At 39.3% G+C, this 20331-nt stretch overlaps 3 protein-coding genes across 12 annotated transcripts in view; 1 reads left to right on the top strand and 2 right to left on the bottom strand.

Annotated features, from left to right (window-relative positions):
• Positions 1-170: 170 nt before the first annotated feature.
• Positions 171-4230, top strand: LOC107263072 (GTP-binding protein 2). Its single transcript, XM_015729898.2, has 7 exons — positions 171-324; positions 1417-1716; positions 1815-2111; positions 2262-2522; positions 2610-3003; positions 3218-3503; positions 3598-4230. The coding sequence occupies exons 2-7, from the start codon at positions 1419-1421 to the stop codon at positions 3880-3882; spliced, it is 1821 nt and encodes a 606-aa protein (XP_015585384.1). The 5' UTR covers positions 171-324; positions 1417-1418; the 3' UTR covers positions 3883-4230.
• Positions 4231-4293: 63 nt separating this feature from the next.
• Positions 4294-7868, bottom strand: LOC107263079 (serine protease persephone). 3 transcript variants are annotated; one of them, XM_025080539.1, is made up of 6 exons: positions 7729-7868; positions 7506-7637; positions 6156-6356; positions 5728-5963; positions 5358-5653; positions 4294-5269 (listed from the first exon to the last, which is right to left on the bottom strand). In XM_025080539.1, the coding sequence occupies exons 2-6, from the start codon at positions 7588-7590 to the stop codon at positions 4975-4977; spliced, it is 1113 nt and encodes a 370-aa protein (XP_024936307.1). In that variant the 5' UTR covers positions 7591-7637; positions 7729-7868; the 3' UTR covers positions 4294-4974. The 3 variants fall into 3 exon arrangements, with proteins under 3 accessions (XP_024936307.1, XP_024936308.1, XP_024936309.1); XM_025080541.1 differs by lacking the exon at positions 7729-7868 and having other exon boundaries at positions 5059-5231; positions 7506-7717; XM_025080540.1 differs by lacking the exons at positions 6156-6356; positions 7729-7868 and having other exon boundaries at positions 7506-7717.
• A 389-nt stretch (positions 7869-8257) lies between these two features.
• LOC107263068 (dedicator of cytokinesis protein 1) overlaps positions 8258-20331 on the bottom strand; it is a 13084-nt gene continuing 1010 nt past the window's right edge. The window contains exons 1-23 of one of the 8 annotated variants that reach the window (XM_025080533.1): positions 20290-20305; positions 19828-20069; positions 18998-19743; positions 18733-18889; positions 18493-18663; positions 18021-18401; positions 17726-17941; positions 17320-17642; positions 16890-17238; positions 15915-16013; positions 15464-15654; positions 15032-15382; positions 14658-14934; positions 14331-14578; positions 14122-14253; positions 13773-14052; positions 13470-13693; positions 13069-13377; positions 12678-12987; positions 12490-12599; positions 11839-11964; positions 10368-10623; positions 8258-10297 (exon numbers count right to left, since the gene is read on the bottom strand). In XM_025080533.1, coding sequence (XP_024936301.1) covers positions 9830-10297; positions 10368-10623; positions 11839-11964; positions 12490-12599; positions 12678-12987; positions 13069-13377; positions 13470-13693; positions 13773-14052; positions 14122-14253; positions 14331-14578; positions 14658-14934; positions 15032-15382; positions 15464-15654; positions 15915-16013; positions 16890-17238; positions 17320-17642; positions 17726-17941; positions 18021-18401; positions 18493-18663; positions 18733-18889; positions 18998-19743; positions 19828-19905 — 5802 coding nt within the window. In that variant the 5' untranslated portion in view covers positions 19906-20069; positions 20290-20305 and the 3' untranslated portion in view covers positions 8258-9829. Of the gene's footprint in view, positions 10298-10367; positions 10624-10814; positions 11387-11838; positions 11965-12489; positions 12600-12677; positions 12988-13068; positions 13378-13469; positions 13694-13772; positions 14053-14121; positions 14254-14330; positions 14579-14657; positions 14935-15031; positions 15383-15463; positions 15655-15914; positions 16014-16889; positions 17239-17319; positions 17643-17725; positions 17942-18020; positions 18402-18492; positions 18664-18732; positions 18897-18997; positions 19744-19827; positions 20070-20289; positions 20306-20331 lie in introns of those variants that run through there. The other 7 variants (XM_015729889.2, XM_015729890.2, XM_025080534.1 and 4 more) reach the window with 7 other exon arrangements.

Here is a 20331-nt window from a genome sequence, read left to right as displayed (position 1 = left end):
TTAAGTTTTAATGGGAAAGGGACAATAGGTTAATCTTCTACCGAGTCAAGTATTCGAATAATATAAAATGAACTGATCGTATTATAATGTATAAATGGAAAGCATATGATTGTGCAACAGTCTTTTATTTGTGCCAATAATATTACGAAACAGTTTCAAAATACTGGGGTCTTTCGATTTCTCCTATTGGCAGTAAGCGTTCAGTTCAGGAGATGACGGGAAAGGACGAGCAACATGGCTGATCAGCTTTACGAGGGCATCGGGTGAATTTTTAAATTGGTTATTCTCTACTGGTACGAAAAGATCGAACATTTAACAAAGAAAGTAAGTCATTCTCTATAATAATTTTCTTTCAAATTGTTGTGAGTTTATTGTGGCAAAGCTGTGAAGTGTAACGAAAGAATGTTTTTCCGAAAAGTTTGCTTTTTCGGTTGTCGATCTTGTTTCCGAGATGTGTCACTTTTACTTTCGACGAGCAGCTGTTTTTATGCAAAGCAATACTCTGCAGATAAAATAATTAACGACATTACTTGCGCTTGGAACTAGAAAGTAGTAAGATTGTGAAAAATCTACATTTTCGCGGTTGCGCGATATAACGCCATATTTTCGTTAGTGTCATAATATTTTTGCCTGAGACTGACGTCATACATGCATACAGCTGTCAAATGATCACGTGTTCTGTCTATAGGACATTGAATTTAATTTAAATCGAGATGTGATCTTTTAGGACTACGAGGTTTCTCAAGGTCAATTCAACTTTTTAGTTTAATGATATTCATGGGAGTACGAGCTATTTTTATATTAGGTTCTAGCTTCCTGAAGTTCGGCTACTTATTGTATAATGAATTTCAATGGGCTGAAAATATAACAATTATACCCTGATGTATACTTGGTGTGCACTAATCATTGTTATAAATACACTTTTTTTTTATTAACGTCTCTTAATTTTGCATACACTAAATAAAGATTCAGTAATTAAACCTGTATAATTTCCAGCGCTTTACTGGCTTCTAAGAAGAACTCTAACTCTGGTTAGATTCTATATGTAGCAACCTACATGTAAAAGAGATGTGTTGTGTAACCGATTTGGCAATAGAATTTGTATATATTACGTATGAACTGGTTTAGCTATTTTCACGGGAACGCTTCATTGTTAGATGGCTAATATAATTAATCTCCTACCTTCTAAGTTTCTCAATTGTAAACATAGGTTTATCGCAGGAAAGTTGAGTATAAAGTATAATTAATCTTTTTTCTCACCTCCTCTATTACCTTATATGGGTATTTGTACCGATATATTTATTCATGCCATATTGATATTATTAGTATATTGCGCAACCAAAAAATTATTGTTATGTTTAACGCTTATTATTTTACGATGATCATTTTGAGTTTGAATGATTTTTTTTAACACAGATATGGAGTCCTTTCTTGGTTTATTCGATCCGGGTGAAGATAAGAGGAGCAGCAAGGAGAGATGGGATGATTTTGAGAATGAAGGAAACGGATTATCCGATTACGAGAGTTCCAGTTTAGACGATGATCACGAACATAGTAATTCCGACGGGGAGGAGAAACTTCCGCCCGAACCAGAACAAGGCAATATCGAGTACAAATTGAAGCTCGTCAATCCTTCCAGTCAGAGATTCGAACATCTTGTAACGCAGATGAAATGGAGACTTCGTGAAGGTCATGGGGAAGCCATATATCAAATTGGTATACTAAATATAGATCTTGTTCTTCATGCCTCCGGAGGCTTCTTAATATTTTGCTACATCTTAAGCCGAAAGTAACTACAGTTATACATAATTTAGGCGTCGAAGATAATGGAACTCTTGCTGGTTTATCGAGAGAGGAGATGAAAGCCTCCCTGAAAACCTTAAGAGATATGGCAGCGAGACTGGGCGCCACTACTAACGTTCTTCGCGAAAGATTTGCCAATGCTAAAGGTAAGGGCGGCCAGACAAAGAAGCATGATGAAAAGGAGAGAAGGGTGGCCGAAGTTCTGGTGCGAAAATTGCGGAAGGATGACCGAGAGGATCAGGAGAGCGTGGTGGAATTGAGATTAGCTGTAACGGGTGGACAAGACGCTGGAAAGTCAACCCTCTTAGGTGAGAGGATTAGCAGGCAACACTTCAGGTAGAGAAATATACCTAAAGCGCGTTGCACGCTGTATTCCGAAAAAATACGGCTTGAAGTTTTAGTTAGGACGATAAGCTATGACTTTTATACTATTAATCAACTCTTATTCTCATACTCAGGTGTGTTGACGCAAGGCGAGCTCGATAATGGTAGAGGTAGAGCTAGACTGAACATGTTTCGTCATCTTCATGAAATCAGAACCGGACGTACCTCTTCGATTTCGCATGAAATCATCGGCTTTGATAATGAGGGTCATGTACTAAATTATGCGGAGATGAACACGGCCGAAGAGATATGCGAGCACGCCTCAAAGGTCGTCACGTTCATAGATCTGGCTGGACATCGAAAGTACCTCCGAACCACCTTGCTGGGACTCACAGGTGTGCAGAGATTCATGACTTATTTCTCTTGATCGAGACAAGAAAAACCTTGGGAAGTTTAGTGAGAGATTGTCCTTCCTTTTTCAGGATATTCACCACATCATGTTATGCTGGTCATAGCCCCTCCGATGAACGAAGCATCGCAGGAACATTTGGCACTTTGCTTGGCATTGCGACTACCATTCTTTGTTGTTATGACGAAGACTGATCTGGGTCTCTGTGACCCGCGCGAGGCTTTGACCCAACTGAAAAGCGCAGTTCAGGCGCATGGCTGTAGCAAACAGCTTATACTGTATAGCAATATCAATGAAGTGTCAAGAGGTTATGAGTTAGACGCGATACCAGTATTTGCCGTTAGCTGCGTAACCGGGGAAGGGTTAGAGGGATTAACTAGATTCATCAGAGACTTGCCACCGTCCGAGCCTACTCCTTCGGATTCAGATCCCGAATCCTGCTTATTCCAAATCGACGAAACATTTAGGTACGCTGCTTATATATTTTACCCCCCCCCCCCCACACAGTTCCTGCTATTCGTTAAAGTAGTAGCTATGCTCCATAGTTTTTTTCCCCCCCCCCCCCACACAGTTCCTGCTATTCGTTAAAGTAGTAGCTATGCTCCATAGTTTTTTTTAAATTTCTGTACTAGAGTGGAAATGAACAATTATATTCTCCCGTGACAATCGCATGTATTTCAGAGTGGCAGGGCTAACGGAACCGGTGCTCGGTGGATTGCTCGTAAGGGGGGCAATTGCACCAGGAACGCGGTTGCTAGTGGGTCCTCTACCAGACGGAGAATTTAGTCCAGTGAAAGTAGCTAGCTTGCACCGCAATAAAGCACCTTGCTGTCTCGTACGAGCATCGCAGAGTGCCAGTTTAACACTAGTACCTTCCACAAACAGAGATCCGCCATTGCCTCATCTTCGTCCTGGCATGGTTCTGGTTTCTCTTAGAGATCATCCCCACGCGACACTCTTCTTCCAGGTAAGACTAGTGATTACGAGAATTCAATATACCAACAACAACGTTCTAGAGTTTCTAGACGTGTGTGGTTGTTGTATGTTTGTTTATATTTCAGGCTACCGTGCTAGTTGTATATCACGCTACTGCAATGTATCCGGGTTTTCAAGCAACGGTGCACGTAGGAAATGTGCGGCAGACTTGTATAATCGAAGGAATAATGGACCTGAAAGAGGCAGGCTTACAGACAAACGATACAGCCTCTGTTTTGTTTCGATTCGTAAGTCATCCCGAATATCTTCACGTGGGAATGCGTCTCTTGTTCAGAGAGGGTCGTACCAAAGGAATTGGAAAAATTACTCAAATATTTCCTCTACTAGGATCACAAAGTAGTTCGCAATAAATCAAATACTATTTTATGTCTTGAGTTAAGGTTTCGAAGCACTGATTGAACAGAATTACGAGACTCTAATCAATTCTTTTATTTCCCGTTATTTTGATTTACTTGATCATCACAGGTATCCTTTCGAGTAGAATGCTCTAGGAATATTGTAAGAACATGTACTTGTTTTATTATTTGATATCAGGATTAGTGTCTCGTGATTCAGAAGGACGATTATGTGCCGAATCCATTATGGTTTCCAAGCTGCCGTGCTTAATTTTTATTAGAATATCAAGTTTTTTGAGTGTAACTCCGACGTTGTTCTAATAAGTTGACACAAGTCGCTTTAATGTTTACGATATGAACAAATATCCTTCAATCAGATTGAGTCCAATAATAGCCGTTTAAGTATCTTTTATTTCCCTGGGTTTGTATATAACATGTGCTGTACTTAGAGCGATAAGTATTACCAGCTCCTGTTAGCATATCAGTGCTAAATAATAGAAGCGTCTCTCATTGTCTGGAAGAAATGTTTCAGGTTTGCTAGCGATATCAAAATATTTTATGCTAGCCAGTTTAATGGTTTGATGTTAATGTCTGATAAGTAGACAGTAGAAAGTATTTTTTTTATTAAAAGACTATTAATTTACATAGTGTTTCTTTACCCTGTACAATTCGTCTTTCCGGTTGGATGGCATGAAATTATGCTAAATCCCACACTGACTCCTTTAGCTCATAAGTTTATATAATATTCTTCTCGGTTAAAGATGCGCATTGCTATCAAAGTAAAAAAATCATTCATGGCCATGTCATACCCATTAATTAGGCAGAGTCGTTTGAACAATTATATTTCTCCGTCATTAAGAATGGTTGCGTTACTCTTACGTAAACAAAAATTACATTCGTCGTCCCTGTAAGAATTTGTTTCTACCATTCAGATGGTTGTCACTGTCGCGGATATGTTTTGCATATGTTTGCCTTAGTCACTTATGAAACTTCTCCATACGAGCAATCCTAATATTTCGCTACTCACGTCCACTTCATCTTATGTGCACATTAGTCTCACTTGAGTCTATGGTCCAAGAGGCTCTCGTCGTGACGGTCGCATTATGTTCAGTCACTAGCCTGATCCGGCCAGACTTGCGCCTCGATCCAGTCTAAATATGAGTAAACCGAGGTGTAAACTCCTGGAGAAGGTCCACCACAGGCTTGTCCAAAGGATGTGACACCAACAACTGTCTGACTATTTTCGGACAACATCAGAAGTGGTCCCCCACTGTCGCCTTGACAAGCGTCGGCGCGTCTTGTTGTGTTAGAATCCAGGGCGCAGATCATACCATCATCCAGGCCGCGGGGCAGCCTTCTGAATTCTGTGTATAGTTTCGAACATGAATCCTTCTCTATGAAACTGTGAAGCAAACATTTTTATGACAGAACACTGAAAGTAGCAGGAATGTAGATTGTTAAAAACATTGAAATTTTATAAAGAAACACACCGTAGTCCGGCTGCCTTCAGTAACTTAGTGGACCCGTCGCCAAAGCTGCTGGTCGCACCCCAACCCGTTACTACCAGTGAGGCATTCGCAGGTATTTGGCTAGTTGTTAATGATTTTGTTTGAAGGCATATGGGTTTTACGGTATTCGTCAAACGTGCCGGTGTCTTTAGCTTGACGATAGCTATGTCATTGTAGTTGACACTTCGTTTGTAACTCGGATGTGGGATGATGCTGCTTATAGGAATCCGTTGTGGAATTGGATCGCTACTCTCTAGATCTTCGCTTCCAAGACGTACCTGTGAAAGTTAGGTAAAGATGACAAAACATATTAATAACTTTAAGTACGGAATTTCTTTGTAGACAGGTTTACCTCGATCGGAACTTGATCGTTTATGTTGCTAACGCAATGCGCGGCTGTGAGCACATGCTGGGATGATATCAACGTACCACCGCAGGAATACTTGATAACTCCTTCAGTATCTTCATCAGTCTCCAGGTATCCAAGGGCGGCTAGGTATGGGAATTCACCCGGTGATGTTGCCTCACCACCCAAAATATGGAAGACCACTCCTTCCGACGTTACTTCGTTGTAATATTGCTGACAAGCTGAATTCGGAAAAATAAAAATTATATTATCTAAATAATTAATGAGTGACGATAGAATAGAAATCGTGTGTAAATGACATTGTTGTTACAGTTTTTCGTAGTACAGCATTTCCTCCATCCTTATTCACTACCATTACGAAGAGAATGAGCATTTAAACGATAGCCGACGATTGACGAATATAGTGTGCATACCTACATCTGCTGGTCTGCTACCGATCTTGTCAGAAATATTCAGCGAGCAGCAGACTATTTCCGTGAAATCTGTAAAACCGCAGCGACCGGAAGAATCAGAGCTCCTTCTACCTGCTTGGACCTCATTGAGTCTCGGGGCGCAATCGGGCAGCTTCTTGCAGACTCCAATAGCACCGTCTTCCAGAGGACAAGGACTTCCTTCTGCGTAAAAGAAAATCTTCGTAGATGGACATCATCACTCTATGGAGTGATCAGAGCGTGTTGCGCGAGAATCATTTACATTGATTATCGTGCTCCCTTTCTCTCTCTTTCTCTTACCGTACGGAAGCTAGCGAATCAGCCTGACTCATTTATTATACTATCGGCTATTACTCGACAGAATAATGACTGTAAGATGTTTGAGACACGTGTTCAATTGCAAGTGTAGGGTTATACGTATTTATAAGTTCTTGTGTGCGTTTCGTTATTTGTTGATTCATGGATGTCACTATATACTACATATACAGTTATGGAAACCGGATTTCAGATACGAGCTGCGTCCGTTTACGCCATTTGAAATGACAGCTAATTCGATGGTATGCTACTGAGAAACCCCCTGAGGGTATGACGACAATTACTTATCATAGAGTTTATTGTTTCCAGCCTGACGTGTCCTTGATAATTCTCTTTTTATCATAACCCGTATGCGCTGTCAAATATAGCATATCTCTAATGAAACATACCAGGATGGACACGTGTTCTCTAGTCTTGTATAGAGTTTTAAATATCTCCTAAAGTAGAGGTAAACATATTTTTCATTTTGCTGCCATTTGTGTGCTTCTACGTATAATCGAGAACTTCTCTTGTCATAATGATGAATAATTGGTATCCGCCTAGTATAATTCCAACTGATTATAGCACATCAAGTGCAATCGGGGTTATCATAAAATGTATGTTTTTTTTTTTTCAAGGGAAAATCTTGTCTCTGGGTAATCGTATAAAGAAAAATTCGAGAAAAAAAAATATATATATTGAATATTGAAAAGGAAAGTCCAAATTGGAAAAGTGTATACGCATACTTCTATTAACGTTCTCATGACTTACGAACCGGTCAATTTTGTCACGCTTCTTTACATAGGTGTAAAAAAAGAGATAGCAAATTTAACCTTTGATATTTTTAGTTAGAAGAACAGGTTTGAATGAGAGGTACACGAGGCAAGATATTAATAATCTTAAAAGTAATATCATAGAAAGAATTTAAAATTAGCAAAGGAATGGTTACCGCAATGAATGTCTAGAAGAAGCGTTAGGAGAGTAAAAGCTAACTGTAAAAAGTAGCCATTCGAAGAGATTCAGAAATGGTGTAATTACCATAAATTTCATCGATGAAGGGGAAACTGCTAACGAGGCAACCAAGGAATGCAAGAGCGACGCAAAGTAAGGCCCCAGCAGCCATTTTTGTTCCGCTTCTTGCACACTATTTGTCGTATTTGTCTTGTTCCACTGTAGGCAAAAAAATTTGATAATAAAATTCCAAGAGACCGCAAAGTACGCGGTCCACTGCGCAACTGACGAAAATATGCTCATCTCTCGCCTTTATGTCCAGATTATGTCGGCACTGACACAGGCACACGAAGCGTCCTTTCTATGTGGTTGAGAGACGTAAGTGTGCCGATGCCCGCGTACGTACAACGACGCCTTGCTTCGGTATGGCTGCTATGGGTAAACAGAGCGTGCGAGTGTTGGAGAAAAATCCCCTACAAGTTGCAATATATGTATATTTAGGGCCTCACGCTGCACGCACTTTCATCTATTATTAGGTGAACTCATGGCGGTCGGAGTAAGCCAAGTCCCCGCATGGAACGTTCTGCACGTTTCCTTTGAGTGACCGATGTAGGTACCTCTTGCAAGATTTATATTTGCATACTGTCACATGGACGCAATCTTTGACGCAAATGAAAGTCCTGCCGGATTCGATGACATTCGTATAGTTAAGTGTAACAGGGAGAACAGGATATTGGAGACTTTTTTTTTACCTTGGGATCCTTCTTTCAAGAGAACGTTTAAATCGAAAGAACTGCGAGTTCCTTTGTGGTTTATGGAAGATACAACTAGTATGTTGGTACGTTGTGAATTATTGCAATATATTATGTATAAAATGACAATGTATAACAATGAACAAATATAGGTTTAGCTTCGGTATAAAATGCTAACGCGCCGGTTGGTCCCTAACTAATAGTCAATAATTACAATAAGCTTTTAAAAAAATAAAATGGCACTATTGTCATTTTTTTCTTATCGCAACTTTATGCTCAGTGTATCGTTATTAAAAATTCTCTGAATATATATGTAATAAATTTATGTAACACATAGTAACAAAAATTTGGTTATCTGATATCTATTATCATAGTGAGCAGACTAGCGGTCATTACATTCCATAAATAATTCTATTTCTTGTTCGCTTTCATACACACAGGCAGACATATGTGCACCTATGGAAAATCCTGCCCGTTTGTTTTCTTTCCTCCTTCATTTCTCTTTCTTTTTCTTTTCGGCCACTCCTACGTCATACATTGCGGTACGCAATACATGTGCCATCGTGCTGTCAATATGTGCGCGATTGGTTGACAATTCGAATAAATAATGCTAATGGTCTCTTTGGTATGAATAATGAAATGGTAATTATAACTTGACAAGTACGATTAACAACCCTTAACCCTTTCGACGAAATAGTATGTACCCTACTTTGTTCACCGCGAAAAATAATTCTCACGTTGCGTAAATTTTAACATTACGCTTCCTGGCGAAATCAAATGAATCTTACGCATGGCTATGCGACTGTATATCAGCCTTCATCAAGAACACTTAACTATACAAGAGAGACTTGAGCGTCAGCGGCAAAAAAAAACTTTTGCACCTAGCTCGAAATTGTGTCTTCTTTTATCTAATTACACTACGTATATATTTGTGGCGTTTCACTTCCCATGAGAAGACGAGAGTAGATATTATCTAAACTTGTAGTAATAAGTGTTGGCAGATTTGTATTATGAAACGGATTCATCTGATGATTCAGTAGTTCCCGTCCTTCAGGATAATCAGAAGATAAGTATTCGAGAAGCGGCTCGAATATCAATTAAAAGAAAGCTAATGGAATGAATTATTGTAACACGCGACAATTATTTCGAGTATTATGCATATCGTATAGCGATTATAATTCATATTAAATAACGTAACGGTATTACTGGGGAGAGGTCATGGGCGGAGAACAGCTGGGAAGCAGCGCGTGTCTAAAAGTGATGTGCTATACTTGTCTTTTTCATCTTGTAATTTTATAATACTTTACGTCTGGCTACTCAAGTGGAACTCTTAACAGTTGTCCCTCCTCATACTCGTTACATGAGCTTTAGTTACTCGACGAGACACTCGAGTAACTCCTATATTAACATAATAAGTAAACAACGTTACTAGTTTTAAAATCATCATTAGGTACGCCCGTGTGTCGTTTTGCAAAACAAACAAAATTCTTGAAAACAGAAAGCTATAGAACTTTAGGAAGTTGAAATACTTGGGAGCATTCTAAACGAGTGGTTTCCTCAAACAAGGTCTACCTATTTAAAAGGCCGAATGTTTCTTTTTCACATGGAATGAGTCAATGAGTCGTCGTTTGCAATGGATCTATGAAGGGGCTCCTTAATTTATGCAACGGATGAATCTTCCGCCGAGCCATCCACATCGCCAGCGGTAGCAGCCAGCAAGACCTGGTTCAAGCTATGTGGTGGCCTTTTTGGTTTTGGCGGTGGTGTTGGTGGTACACTATGATTGTCTACGTTCTCCGATGGCGTAGGAAGCTTACTCTTAATTCGGTAGCTAATCGAACGGTTCACGCTGTTGAACCTGCTCGTTTGCCGATAAGGCACAGGTGTATCTTCTGGTAGATTACAGTAATCAGCTTCGCGAGTTTTCACTGGTAACGGAGGTGGTGGATCATCCTCGGAAGCTGTACTGTCTGTCGTTCCGACGCTGTCCCTGTTGCCTTTTCCCAAGCCACTTGGCTCCATCCCGTTATTTGAATTTCTCAGAAAATGCTGAGATTGTCCAGACCAGCGACTGCTTATTCTGCGCTCCTTATCGGCTTCGGGTCTCAGTGGTCGCTTTGGCGTTAACTGTGAAGGATCATGACATATTTTTTTAGCACCGCAGAGAAAGTGTATCGTGAACCAAGTATGATCCTACCTCTTGGCGAAGTTCAAATATTGGCGTGGGTAAGGGGCTGGCGGAAGAGACGATCACAGACGAAGAATTCTGGATCAATTCCGGAGTTGTGTACCACTGACTGGTAGGCTGGTCATTCTTGTTCGTCGAGGAGGAGTCACTTTTGCGTGAACTTCTGCGTTTCGAGTCCTTTTTCTTATTTGTCCCAGGACTTGGATTGCCCAGAGCTTTTTGCAGCGATGCCGATGATAATATGTGGGAACGCACCGAGCTGTTTCTGTACGTCACATGAGTTAGTCATTTTTCTGAAGGAGATGCTTAACTGTCATAAGTTAAGATTAACACGCGAATTAGCGAGCATATATTTTTTAATCATACAATAAAGCCTTGAGTGTTTCTTATTTAATTTTTTGCGCGTTAATCTTGACTTAAAGAAGTTGGCAGTAGTCATGCTGCACTGATAGTTACCTAAGGTGTCCTATCGTAGGCTTAGAAGATATTAAGAGGGGACCAGAAGTTATTCTCGGGTAGGTGTGATAAGAGTGTAGTAATAGAAATATGTTACAATTTGTTAACGTAAATAAAAGTAATAAATACTTAAATCACCAATGGGTAACGAAACGATTGAAATTGTCACATGACGCATTTAGAGCCATCTAATACAACATGTCAAATGTGAGCTGCATGCCGTAATCGTTTTAGAAAATACAATTGCTCTTTGAGGCTCATTCTGAATACATTTGAATGACATCAAAATTACAGAATAATTTGTTTTACTTAAGATTTGTTTTGTGATAAATGGATGGCATCTTATCAGATTGTAGTATAATCATTGTAGGACACATTCAGGATTTTCAATGTGATAATGGAAATAAACATGTGCTTGTTAGTTAATGTACATGAATTGAAGCGGCATTATTTAAACATTGGCAGTTAAACGATGGACAAACAAATAGTATTTAGTATGAAAATAAAGCTATGTACGAAGGAAGGACAAAAGTGCATTGTGCGAGATTTTATCTGGCCCAGCAGCAATACCCCTGCAATCATATTCCATTCTTTTCAATTATCCAACTACTGTTAACTGACAGCATTCAATTCTCAATCACACGGCACACAATCAACTCTTCGAGTAGTGCACAATGAAGTGCTGAATCTCAAGAAATGAATATTTCATTTAATTTCTTCTTTTTGTTTCAAGTTTCTCCTGTGTAGGGAGTCTTAAGAATATCATTAAAATCGATCGTACGAAAATGTTGAAATTCCTCAGGCAACACGGAGTGGCAAAACTGAGGAATATTTCAGCAAGATGCGGGAACTACCGAATGACTAACAACATTGATTATTTTTTCCTGCATATTACTAATAAAACCTTTGGCAACGACTTTATACCAATGACTGTTCGATCTCGATTCGTTTTTTTTTCTTTCTTTTCATAAGCATTTTGTGAACTAGCACTCCGTATTTCTTTGGGACACTTCGATTGTGTTACCTTGTAACGCTGACGTTTGGAACACCAGACATGGGTGAGCTGTTGTTAAAATTGAAGGATGCGAGTGACTTGAGGGTTGCCACTTGTGATCTTGTGAGTGAAGATACTCTGGAGCGTGACCCGCAGCTGAATGACAGAATCGCAAAACGGCTATATGACACTTTTCTAATCTACAATGTCGAGGCCAAATTAAAAAAAAGACTACGTTCTAATTGCAAATTATGAAATTTCATATCGTTTGAGGTAATAATTTCAGTGTCAGACAACTCAACCGGATTCATTGATCTCGTTAGAGAGGTGATGTCGCGTTCAAATAAATATATCTTTTTCGACACCTCCGCGCGAAAGAAAAAAAAAGTATTACTATTTTCGATTCCTCTATAATCTTGAGCACCTAGTGTGGACGTTAATTACGTGAAAGCATGATCGACGTATCACTTGTATGATTCTCAATGTTGATTAGTTTACAATAACCAGAATTGAGCAGCTGAACCCGGCAATGATAGCATTACACGTGACTCCATGTAGAAATTCCTTACAACCAAAATTAGTGACCAGCGCCTCATATTCCCATTGCCTATTAGCATTCGATCAACAGCAAAATTACGTTGGAATAAAGACAAAAATAAGTAGAATAGTAAAATGACTTACTCTGTGCTGATTACACTGGTTTCGGACAGTCGATGTGACTCCCCTCTGGAAGTTGGATGTTTTCGCATGGTGACAGTTTGAGTTAAAGTCTCAATTTGCAGATCGCAAGTCTACGTATTGAAGAAATAATTTCAAATAAATCCGTGTATCAACCATCCTTCCAAAAAGTTTGTATCTCTTGCACGTACCCTTTTACCGTACTTGGCTTCTACATGACTTCTCATGGAATTAAAACATTGTTCTAAGTGCTGATGGAAAGGTAAAAGTTCAGGCGGCGCCCTCACTTTATGCACTTGCACTCCAACGCCTAAGAGGGGTATCTGCTCGGCAATGAGACCTTCTAATTTTAAAAGATCAGAGCTTTCATCCGGATGATCGTTTCGATAATCAGGATTAAGAAAGGCTTTCTCGTAGTTATCAACGCCGCCCATCACCGCTGGATCCAGTACACCGTTAAGTTTCATACTCAATGGATTTAACGGCAGAGTGGAATCAGCCCTAAGGATACGTAAAAACAGAAGGTTTATATTTGACAAATAATTATATCTGTCAATGCGATTTCGTCTAAAAATACAGTACTTGTGCGCGATGATAAGATCCCTCAGGGCAGTATTCGTGGATTCCATTGTTTCGATAGCGTTGCGCAGAGGACTGACTAGATACGTCTCACTGGACGTCACTGGAAACCATCTCAATATTCCAGGTAAAGGATGACTCGTGACAAGGACTGTTCTTTCCAGCCATAGCGAAGCAAATTCATTACTGACGCCGCCGCCACTGATAGGCTCCTTGTCATTGTTCCCAGGTTGCGATGAGTTCACTAGTGTATTCTTTCTAGGTGCTGGTCGCGAAAATCGGAACCGTTGTATGTCGTTAACACGGTGATACCTGACAATATATTGAGCAACAACCTGTACTTCGTCCAAGTTAATAACGTGTCACTAGAATAAAAAAGCACAGCGCCTACATAATTTCCATACCTCAATACAGCTTCGGCAGTGACAGGTTTACCACTAAGGCGATGCCTCTTCTCATCCATTAATGGGTCCACTTTATTAATTTGAACATATTGGCTATTTGAATCGAGTATATCTTCACTGGGCGGAGATAATTCTTTCATCTGCTCAGCATTCGGCAATTGATTCAGAGTTCGCGAACAAAAGTCGCTGCGTCGTTCGTATTCCTTTCCACGATAAACGAATACCTGTGAAACATTATTTCTACATTGTAGAAATAAAAAATTGTGACTAACGTTATACTACAGCAATGAAAGTATGATGTACTTTATTCTGAAGAAACGGTGGATGCCCACGACCATAATAGGCAACTCGAAAATATTCTGGTTCTGGTCTAAGTTGTTTAACTATGGAATCATAAAATTTAGCCATTCGTCTGAGTAGAATGGACAACTGCGAATAATCAAAAGTCTCTTCTTCGTATTGTGTTGCCAATTCCTTACATACGCTGAGCGCGCATTCCCACATCTTTCCTTTATCGAAATATTCAATCATGTCGTTGTACAATGCTTCTTTTAATTCTCGATGCGTTTGACAGTGTGGATACCTTCGAGTGATAATATGACATTATACAATATTTCAGACAATTTTTTCAAGCAACATTGATCCAATTTACCTATGCGATCTCAGTAAAGGTGGGAGAGGTTGATCACTCCATGCCAGCAATTGGCTATGTAATTTTAATGAATACGCAGCTTCCGTATAATTGTCACACTCTAAATGCAACTCGCAGAGCTTATTCACGTATCTGTTTATAACGAGTCAAAGGTTTATCGAAGAAGTTTTCAAAAAATCTAATAATTCTCTGTAAGAATATCAACTTACCTAATGTACATTTCCTTCCTATTAATTTCCGAGTAAAATTCCAGTAAATTAACAGTGCACAACATGCGGTGCTCTTGTGATTCCGCATGAATTATGTCACGATATTGCAAAAGCCTCTCCATCAATTTAGCTACAGTGTCTACAAAGCGCAAACCCTGATCGCGCATCGTCGAATGATTTTCGCAAAGTGCTCCCATAACTTGTACCCATAAAACACGAAAATGTTCGTCCCCTCGACCACCTTCAACCTAGAAGAATTCAATGGAAAAATAAAGATTACTTTACTGGCAGTACAATAAAGAAATATTGAATAATTATGAGAGTTACCAAGATATCGAGTTGCGCAATCATCTCATTCTCGTATTCCATAAAGTTTGCCTTAATATGAGCAGGATCTCGCTTCGTATCGCCATAACCTTCGACAATGCGTGAACTGTAAAATTCACATTGCATCATGTCAAAGAATATTGGTATTGTAGCCTTCCTGAGTTCGCTTTCAGGTATCAATGTCATCTCCAATATGGCACCAACCAAGGCAGGTACGAATAAAATCTTGTGCTGTCCCAGATTGAACCACATTGATCGGATTTCAAAAGCGGTTTCCCTGGAGGAGAGACAAAGAACGACAACAAAGATAAACGCAATTGCTGCAAGAATTACGAACAGATCATTTAACGAATTAGACGTAAAGGCGTGCGTACCTCCGCATATCGTTGTAGCGCATAACAATGCGATTACGCTTTGTTGGACTGAATGTATCTAATTGAAGTGTTGGCTGAGTCAGAAAAGCTATTGCGCAGTGGAAGAAATTGGACCAAGCCTGTTGCTCGAAATCTTTGAAAAAATAGTCTCTTATCGTGGCTGAGAAGAAACGCAGGGACTTTAGGATTACACTGTTCTGCAGCATAATCATTTCACACCAGTCACCGGGAAAGACACTTCTTGAGACTAAGTCTTTAAATACCAGCAAAATTTCCATAAGAAAATCGAGTAAGTCGAAACGTGTGCCGAAATGATTGATGTACACCTCGTAGTGATGCTGTGTCATTTGCCTGAATAAAATGGTTATCATTTGTTAACAATGTTACAGATCAATTAGTCGCTCTTCTTACCCTTAGTACTAGAGCACGTACCTGAATATGGCAAGCATGACCGAAACCAAATTTCCTACCAAAGGATTTTCTCTATCCATCGATATAACAGTTTGTATAATTGTCCTCAATGCGGTCAGCATGATTTCCTTGACATCGGACGTCGTTGCACCTATGTCATTTCTAAATGTCAATTCCAAAATGTCCGATAGGATCTTGACGCATAGTTCTACCTGCAAGTCGGGATAATAGTCTCTTCCAAAAGTGTGCATAGTGTGGTTACGAATGCAAGTAAACAAAATATAAATTGATAATGGGTAAAAGATCAAGATAAAAGTTCTGTAAAGAGCCCCGGGGCGTTGGTTACAGAAATAGGCAAACAGTTGAATTTGAATAGCGTCCAAGTGTTCACCGCGACGCACAATAAATACACGAATCTTTCTAGGTACATAGGGGATGATCTCGAAAGCCAAGCATGTGCTTTATAAATTACCTCTTCGGAGTAGCCACGGTGTTGGTTCAGTCGATGTCGGTTTTCGCCAAGCAGCCTGGCTACCTTCGCCACGCTTTTTCCAGGCGTACCTGACAGCCCCTTTACACGCCAATAACCAAAACCAAACCGAACACAAAAATAAAACAACCCTCTGTTAGTCGAACCACGACAGCAGTTTCCAATGATCGTTTAATTATAATCTCCTGAACGTCCTCCCCTAATTGGGGAAGGTTCATGTCTACTTTCATAGAGTCAAAAGATCCTTTGAAGTAAGAATTACAGAGGAAGCAGGAAACTAACGGTCACCGGCATATAATGATCGAGACATGCTATCATTTAAATCAAGATTCGATATACATTCTTTCACCGTGACAACATGCTTCGTTAACAATTTTAAAGGATGTCTTTTTGAATAATAAACGTAGATTGCTCTTGGGCTGCTATCAGGAAATCATCATTCTAATTCAGTGGATTTGAGAGTAGAATAGTGGTATAAGATATATCACGGGAAAAAAACGAAATTCGAACAAAAAGACATCCAGTAGAAAAGGATTTACAGAGACTAAAAGATTTACAGAGAGATGCGTGGCGAGAGGATGTCAGGCTGCACGGTAAGCACATAAAATAGTTTGATGTATTGTATTGTATTATATTATATTACAATGCAGATTGATGTAAAACTAGAGTGAGTTTCATATCAGATGGACCAAAGAAATGCGGTAAAAGTAGAGCGATTAATAGATGATATGTGATTAAGTGACATATTGACAATGATTTGCCTGCAATCTAATCTTTGGTGAAGTTTGGTATGAACAAAGCTGATATAACGACAGCTCATGTTATCCCGATTGTAAGAACTCAAATAATACTGTGGGATGACATGAACCATGCAATCTTTTCAAAGTCACACGCATAACATTTTAGTACTGTTTTTCATTTCTTTGTACGTGCGTATCGTATCACTGTATATCTTACCTCTTCTTTAGCCTCGAGAAGATCACGGACAAGAATCGTTATCCTGGGCAATAAAATTGCTCTACAATCCACATTAAGAAACAGCGGACTGTGCACTATATCATTCACAGTCATCATCTTCTGCTTCGTCAATCTTCCTGGTGGCAAAGTTACTAATAAGTCAGTCAAAATATTGCTCAATTGTTTTCCACTGTAAACCCGCAACAAATGTGGAATTGTAGTTGGCAAATACTTGAGGCAGGCTCCTTGTACCAATAGAGTGCTATCAGTTTCGTGGCTCATCAGTTCCACAATGGATTTCAATAATTCAGTTAGAGTTTGTGAAAATTCTTCCTCATCCTGATCCAATCTGCACAAAGAAGAGACGTTATGCTGCTTCATGTTGAAAGATGCTGAGTTAATGATACAGAAGTTATTCAGTAGAACTCACTCTGTAAACCGCAAACGGGACTCGACAACAAATCGCATGCAGTACTGTAAGCTCTTCATCGTCTTGAGCAACAAGTCTCTTTCTTGGCCATCATTAGTACCAGCGCTATCAATCCTTTTACGTAAAACTGCAATTAGCTTTTTATATGCAAGCGTTGCGGAGAAACTTTCGGATATGTATAAATCTAATACTGGTTGAAAATGTTGATACTTCCTATCCGACACCAATCCGATAATATATAAGAGACACTCAAAAACCATATCATCGTAGGCATCGCTATCAGAATTACTCATTAGAATATTAAACAAAGCGTCCAAAACATCCTGCAAAAGATCGCCGTCCAGATTATGAATTAAAGAGAAGCTCATGCAAACCTTGTTAGCAACTCATTTTTATTGACACGTACCTGCAAGAACTTGACTACTTCTTCCCCATCAACCTTCATCAGAGCCGTGAGAGATTCTTTTAAATCCGTACGGCGCGACGCCCAATTCAATAAGCCCAGTAAATCGACATTTTGGGTTAATTTCGTCGAGCAGACGTTTGTCGATATTAAAAAATTGTCTTTTGAACTCAGACTCAATGGACCAAGTGTTGGCTTTTTTTCTGCATTTAATTCTAGCTGAAGGCGAAAAAGATCGTGTATTTTCAATTCGAGAGATTAACATATCTTATTTTTTATCGATCAAATATCTTCTTACCAATTCGCCTCGGGTAGCTGGCAACTTTAGATATGTCGTTTCATTCTCCTCGTACTTCTTATGATCCAATTTATAAACTAGCAACTCGTGTTGAGTATCTTGCAGGGTAGTGCCATTGCGCTGCATCAATTTCACATAACTCAACGCGAAGGGTTTCTCAGATTTATCTTTAGCCTCGTTGGAACTACGATGCTTAAAGGTAAATTTCAGGTGAGCCTGCTTGAACTCTTCTATCGGCACAGCGATCTTGAAAGTTTCACACCACCGTGGCTTGTCTTCGTGGTAATAAATAACACTACGATACTCATCGATCGGCTGAGCACCGCCACCAAGCTTCATCACCCCGGGAATAGGGATGCCGACTTCGTTACAAACTTTTACCTGTATCAAGTGAGACGATATTTTCATTATGCTATCACATATAGATTAATCATATTTTTATTAGTCATAAACTTTTTTCTGCTGCACTAACAGTAACTTCGACGTTTTTATCGGTCGACTTGGATCCTTTGCTGAACTCTCCACAAACCAATGTAAGATATAAATCATTCCTGACGTCTCCTGGAAGTATGACTTCTGGAAATCCCATTTTTCGGGCAATGGCCACGTTACCCAGAACTAGATGCGGGTTCTCTTCGCGTACCTAAATAATTAAATAATGTTTGTTTTGTGTTGTGCAAGAGTAAAATTTTTTCCAATGTGTAATACATACTTGTTTCGTGTCTCCTCGAAGTAATTTTAAACTAGCCCACAATCCTTGTCCACCAGCGATTCCAGTGCTGCTTCCACTTCCGCTCTTCTGATTACTCGCTTCCTTTTGCGCGAGGATCCTACGTAACGTTCCATCCAGGCTCTCCTTCTCACAGCATCTGAACCCAAACGGAAGGAAACCAACAAAACAATTCTACCTCGATCTTCGAATATATTGGATCACATCATCAGAAAGATTTTTTTACAAGAGGGTAATGTAAACTTACTGTAAAAATGGTATAAAATGATGATGTTCCACATCTCCCTCGAGCTTTCCCGTGATATAAAGAGTGATATCCATTGCAGCAACACCAAATGGTCTTCTCATATTATCTAAGCTTTTAGTTTTCTGGTTATTAGGAACGATACTTGAGCGACGATGATCGATCTCTTTTGCTTCCATGCTACCTACCCGGATAGCATAACAAACCAAGTATACTTTGTCCCTAGATAGATCTCGAGAACCGAGATCAGTGAACAAAACTCGCAAATTGTGGAGTTGGTCAATATCACGGGCAAGACCTTCTTTACTCCACGATACAACATAATTTTCTGTAATCGCCTTCATCTCTCGACCATCGTACAGTGTCAAAAGCAACTCCACATCTTCAGCCATTTTACATACAAAGTTTCGTACACTCACAAAAAATATATGAGAGTATACCGGTACTTGAGGCTTGCTTGGTTTCTTCTTCGTTTCCGTTGTCGCTTTTCTGATTCTCTCTGCAGCTGTTTCATGATGATAGTATAATTGAATCGTACTAGTTTGTTCAGGATTTAGTACATTGCCGTGTTCATCACGAACTACCATGTCCAAACCCAATAGTTGATTACCAGTATCTATTCTGGCAGTGGCCAGTCTCTTCATGTCTTTTAACTCATCAACGGTTAAGGTACCACTAAGAATTTTACTTCTATATCCAATTAATTCAATAATTTGCTGTTGAATTGTAGAAAAGTGTTCCGAATGTGTCTGTGTACATAAAAATGTTTTTAAACTAAATTGTAAATTGTACTTCATGTTGCTTGGAGTAAATGACATTTGTATAATACAAACCACATATAAATGCTTCCAATGATGTCCCCATTCTCTAAGAACACTAGTAATTTCATGTGTGAGAGCTTCCATGTTCATTGATTGAGGTAAAATATATATGTATGATTTTGGGAAAATACCCCTAGTTCCTTTATATTTACTACAACCATAATACCAGTCGTCACATTCTTCTAACAACTGGACCACTTCTCCAACTGTCAGCGGCAATCTATGTGGTCCATTTTGTCCAAAATTGTGGATTGCTGTAAGTACAAAACAGTATAAAATTATAATTGTAATATAAAAGATTCATATTTAATGTACTGATAAAAGACTTCAAAAAGAATTATTTTAAATTCCTACGTTTAAAAAATGTAAATTTACAAATTACATTCTGTATAAAATACTATTAATCTCTCATTCAATCTGTTATCACAATTCAATTTCCAACTCATTTGCTCGACATGATAATTAATTGCTTACGGTTTATTATTTATCCGTGACAATAATGTACAGGGGGGGGGG

This window comes from Cephus cinctus, unplaced genomic scaffold (assembly GCF_000341935.2).
Source record: "Cephus cinctus unplaced genomic scaffold, Ccin1 Ccin1_scaffold0132, whole genome shotgun sequence".
NCBI classification, from domain to species: Eukaryota; Metazoa; Arthropoda; class Insecta; order Hymenoptera; family Cephidae; genus Cephus; species Cephus cinctus.
The sequence above is the reverse complement of the archived record's forward strand: the minus strand, read 5'-3'. Positions and strand labels throughout refer to the sequence as shown.

Coding starts and splice junctions, on each gene's coding strand:
- LOC107263072 (XM_015729898.2), top strand. CDS start 1,419: ATGGAGTCCTTTCTTGGTTTATTCGATCCGGGTGAAGATAAGAGGAGC. Junction 1,717..1,814: donor GGAAGCCATATATCAAATTG/GTATACTAAATA, acceptor TACATAATTTAG/GCGTCGAAGATAATGGAACT. Junction 2,112..2,261: donor TGGAAAGTCAACCCTCTTAG/GTGAGAGGATTA, acceptor TCTCATACTCAG/GTGTGTTGACGCAAGGCGAG.
- LOC107263079 (XM_025080539.1), bottom strand. CDS start 7,590: ATGGCTGCTGGGGCCTTACTTTGCGTCGCTCTTGCATTCCTTGGTTGC. Junction 6,357..7,505: donor CTTCATCGATGAAATTTATG/GTAATTACACCA, acceptor TCTTTTACGCAG/AAGGAAGTCCTTGTCCTCTG. Junction 5,964..6,155: donor TAGCAGACCAGCAGATGTAG/GTATGCACACTA, acceptor TTCCGAATTCAG/CTTGTCAGCAATATTACAAC.